Source organism: Eurytemora carolleeae, unplaced genomic scaffold (genome assembly GCF_000591075.1).
Source record: "Eurytemora carolleeae unplaced genomic scaffold, Eaff_2.0 scaffold1334, whole genome shotgun sequence".
Lineage (NCBI taxonomy): Eukaryota > Metazoa > Arthropoda > Copepoda > Calanoida > Temoridae > Eurytemora > Eurytemora carolleeae.
The window spans coordinates 81073-85723 of record NW_019397250.1 but is presented as its reverse complement, the minus strand read 5'-3'; the positions used below and the strand labels follow the sequence as shown (position 1 = coordinate 85723).

Sequence of the window (4651 nt, the reverse complement as noted above, 5' to 3'; positions counted from 1 at the left end):
AATTTTAAATTTTATCTGACAGAATTCACAGTTAGAAATATTTTAGTTCTATCATATTTCTCATACTTATGCGTAAAATAAGAATTACAGAAGATACTAGGTCACTAAGCCATCCCATTAATGTTGCATAAATTTGAACTTCCCCTAATGTCTAGTTCACAGTGGCTAAAGTTGCAAGAAAAAATCTTTAAGCATTTTGTCTATTAATCCTATTCAACTAAAGCTGGAAGAAGTGGTTTATAGTTCTAAAATGTCAACCCAGCCTTGAAAATTGATTAAACCTTTCAAGTCTATGCAGTGATGCTTGGTCTACGGACTACCGGGAACAGACTTGCTAAAAGGTGATCTGTCTTTGAAAATCCATTTACAAAATCTACTAAAGTTGTTTATTTTGTGTTTTAATATCGTTTCAGTTCGACTATTTATTTATCAATTTTTACAATTTAAAAGAACAGTAAATTGAAGATATTTATTTTTATTTAAACCAAACAGTTTTTAAACAAACCGTTCTGCATCATTTTTCAAGAAACAATTGTTTCTTGTTCCTAAAATATAAAAAAAAAATTTCAAAATTAGTTTCAAACTTTATTAATGCAGTTGGTAATTATAGTTTATGTATAAAAGAGATTGGTCATGATTTTCTATTTCTAATCATAGATATAATAAGAATGTTTAATGGTAAATAAAAGATATATTTTCAGTTTTATGGCCTTTATTTGAAATCGTGTTAAAAGTTAGAAAAAAAACTTTTAAAGAACAAAAATAGTTCAGCTCATTTATTTTAGTTTTGAATCTAATTCTGAATTCTAATTACCATGAACTAAATTTAATTTAAAATTTAATTTAAGATTTACTTTGTCATTTTATTTTTTTTAATTTTACATCAAGATTTAATATTCAATCAGTTTATTTGATCGAGATATAAGATTAAAACATTTGGTTACCTTTTCAACGTTTATTTTCTTCTATATATCCCTTTAGAAGTGTTTTGATTGCCTGAAATTCTAATTTACATTGAAATACGATTAAAATTTGTTCAAAAATTACCTGAAGAAGCTCAGAACGGTCTTGAGAGGCGTTTTGCACATTCCCAACTGCACACTGTCCAGCATTACATATTGCATAGCTTCCAGGGCCCAGGTTGGGGCAGTCTTCATCTTGTATGCAGATTTCTACTACGCACATGTTGATATTTACATCACAATCGTACTCTAGTGGACAGTCAGCTGGTTTATTACAACTGTTTCTGTACACTCCAGTGAAGGGTGTACATGTGCCATCCTTGCAGGAGTTACCGGCTGGACATTGAACGGATGTTGTACATACTAACGGATTAGTACCCGTAGTCAGCGGGTAATAAAACAGTACAACAAAATGTAATCTATTCATTATAAAAAGCTGCACATGTTATTAATTCAAAATAACTGCATCACACAATTTATTCATGAACTAAATTCTTTTGCAATTCAGTCATACTGATCATTTAGAGTTTTCAGAATGTTAAATATTTTCATCTAAAAAGGGAGGTTTAATTTATTATGTAAAATTTTCTGACAATATAAACTTTTCTTGTGTAAAGCTTTCTGTTTTAAAGTTCAAAATATTTGGGAAGAATGAATGTAATCTGAAATTACAGAGTTTTGCAATAATAAATTAATTAATTGATATTTCATTTTATAGCTTTAGCTCAGACATACAATTTTAATTGGATTTATTTCATGCATTAAATAGTATTTTCTACTTTCATCATATTATTTAATTTGTGGGCTAGTAGTAAACAACTAAGCTTGTTTTCAAGGTTTTATAATAAAATATAAATAGGTTACAGTTTTTCCGAATCATTTTATTTGTTTTGTCAAACATTTTCTGGTTAGGTCAAGACAAACACTGCCTGGTTGGTTCAAGATAAACACTGCCTGATTGGTTCAAGACAAACACTGCCTGGTTGGTTCAAGACAAACACTGCCTGGTTGGTTCAAGACAAACAGTGCCTGGTTGGTTCAAGACAAACAGTGCCTGATTGGTTCAAGACAAACACTGCCTGATTAGTTCAAGACAAGCACTGCCTGATTAGTTTAAGACTAACACTGCCTGATTGGTTTAAGACAACTACTGCCTGATTGGTTCAAAATGTCACAGTTTATTTAAAAGTCGTTAGGCAATCTTTTATTAAAGTTGTTTTATTTATCACTTCATAATGTTTTTGTTTTCTTAAGTTTGTTGTCTACAGAAAATTTTCATTATCATTTAATAATATTTTAACTACTGTAAGCAATCTAAAACTTTTATTATTCCTAAGGTAAAAGGATAATTTTAGGAAAAACTTTGAGACAGTTTAATTCCTTTTCTTGACATAAATACACTCTGCAGACTTATCATTTAAATTGGTAAAATCATTAAAATTGTAAAAACTGTTATATCTTTTTATCTTTTTATCTTTTTATCTTTTTATTCTTTTGTAAATTTTGCATGGTAATGTATTCATGCTTTCTCTATCTCTGTATCCGTATTATCTGTATGTATGTTTTGTATATCTCTGTTTACACAAAGTATTCTCTGAATCTCAATATCTCTGTATCCATGTGTTGTCTGTACTTCTGTTTTCATGTGTACCTGTATCTCTGTATCCTTGAAACAATGTATCCCTGTAAACAATGTATCCCTGTATCCCTTAATTCAAGCATCTATGGCATTTACTGTATCCCTATATCATTGTATCCCCGTATTCCAGAATCCCTATATCCCTGTATCCTCGTATCCCTGTTTTACTAAAACTCTGTATCCCTGATTTCCGATATCCTGTATCCCTATGTATCCCTGTATCTTTGTATCCCTGAATCCTTGTACCCCTGTATCCTTGTATCCTGTATCCTTGTAGCCCTGTAACCTGATACCCCTATACCGCTGTATTCCTGTATCCCTACATCTCTGTATCCATGTACAGTATTTCCGTATCCTTTTGTCCATGTATTCCTGGTCCCCCCTGGCCCTCCTCTGTATTTGAATAAAGTTTTATAAAAGTGTAAAAGCACTTATTTGTAAAAGCCCTTTTGTTCTTTCCCTTCTAGACATGAATAATGATAGAATGAACGTTGAGGTTAGAGAGGAGTTGAGAAGATGAGGAAGGAATTGAGCAAGAGAGATTTTTCTTTAAGACTATCAAATTAGTTACAAGGGGCTGTAAAACATTTACCTGGGACTGAATTTTATGAATGGAGAGAGGTCGCTGAATTACCAACCACACAGGTCAAATAAATCTCAAGTTTTCAGTGGCTCAAATCCTGAATCACTCAAAAGTTCAAGATTTTGACGTCAGCTGATGAAGACAAATTCTCCGACAATTCGAACCATTCTGAGTTCCGGAAAAGGTTTAAAAGATTCAAGGTTGAGCCGTCTCTATTGAGTTTAACGACTTCTCAATATTCATAACATCTGGTCCCTGATACAATACTAATTTTGCAATGGAGAGAATAAAGGGTTTTGAATTTTCCGTTAACACCATTATATAATTTAGTCAATAGCGGTAATTGTCCAATTCACTCTTCAGAGTTTATCAAACACACTAAAGAGACTGTTAACGTAACTTCAAGTGACCCACAATGCTCGATTCACAACGGTACCCTTCAAAGTTTTGTCTAATCAGATATGAATTAGATATCAATGTTTATAAATTGGAAAACTGATTAGCTTCAATTGTGGTTTCGCCTCATCTCACTTTAAAACCTAAAGCGACATTATCTTCTACATTATTGAATAGTTTTAAAACCTAAAGCGACATTATCTTCTACATTATTGAATAGTTTTAAAAATTTAAATTGAATTAAAAAACGGATGCACAAGCATAACATTGTATTTTATTTCATTGTTTTATTTAAAGAGTTGGAAGTTAATTGCGTTTGTTTGAAAGGATTTTCTAAAGCACGTAATTGTCCATTATTTTAAGTCTTGTGTATTAAGGTTTGATAAGGCCTGTTGAGCCTTTCTGTTATCAACAAAACTAAACGGTTTTTTTCAGGAAATTTGACTCATGAGTTTCTGACTATATAATTTTCTCCTGCGACAACAGGGGGTTGGTTCATCTTGTCCAAGGGCTGGTTGGTTCATCTTGTCCAAGGGCTGGTTGGTTCATCTTGTCCAAGGATTGGTTGGTTTATCTTGTCCAAGGATTGGTTGGTTCATCTTGTCCAGGGGTTGGTTCATCTTGTCCAAGGGCTGGTTGGTTCATCTTGTCCAAGGGCTGGTTGGTTCATCTTGTCCAAGGGCTGGTTGGTTCATCTTGTCCAGGGGTTGGTTGGTTCATCTTGTCCAAGGATTGGTTGGTTTATCTTGTCCAAGGATTGGTTGGTTCATCTTGTCCAAGGATTGGTTGGTTTATCTTGTCCAGGGGTTGGTTGGTTCATCTTGTCCAGGGGTTGGTTGGTTAATCTTGTCCAAGGATTGGTTGGTTCATCTTGTCCAAGGATTGGTTGGTTCATCTTGTCCAAGGATTGGTTGGTTTATCTTTACTAAGGGTTGGTTGGTTCATCTTTACCAGGGATTGGTTGGTTCATCTTGTCCAAGGATTGGTTGGTTCATCTTGTCCAAGGATTGGTTGGTTCATCTTGTCCAAGGATTGGTTGGTTCATCTTGTCCAAGGATTGGTTGGTTCATC

At 33.3% G+C, this 4651-nt stretch overlaps 1 protein-coding gene across 2 annotated transcripts; it reads right to left on the bottom strand.

Moving 5' to 3' along the window:
• Window positions 1–454: 454 nt before the first annotated feature.
• LOC111713037 (uncharacterized) lies at window positions 455–1511 on the bottom strand. 2 transcript variants are annotated; one of them, XR_002767589.1, is made up of 3 exons: window positions 1048–1511; window positions 945–996; window positions 455–545 (listed from the first exon to the last, which is right to left on the bottom strand). XR_002767589.1 is itself a non-coding variant. In XM_023487829.1 (2 exons), exons 1-2 carry the CDS (start codon window positions 1387–1389, stop codon window positions 949–951), a joined length of 390 nt encoding a protein of 129 aa, XP_023343597.1. In that variant the 5' UTR covers window positions 1390–1505; the 3' UTR covers window positions 944–948. The 2 variants fall into 2 exon arrangements, 1 of the variants encoding a protein (XP_023343597.1); XM_023487829.1 differs by lacking the exon at window positions 455–545 and having other exon boundaries at window positions 944–996; window positions 1048–1505.
• Between the last annotated feature and the right edge of the window lie 3140 nt (window positions 1512–4651).

What these genes read in the sequence shown, in the direction of transcription:
- LOC111713037 (XM_023487829.1), bottom strand. Translation starts at nt 1,389, where the DNA reads ATGAATAGATTACATTTTGTTGTACTGTTTTATTACCCGCTGACTACG. An exon ending in ACCGTTCTGAGCTTCTTCAG is followed by an intron (nt 997 to 1,047) that starts GTAATTTTTGAA and finishes TTAGAATTTCAG; the next exon opens with GCAATCAAAACACTTCTAAA.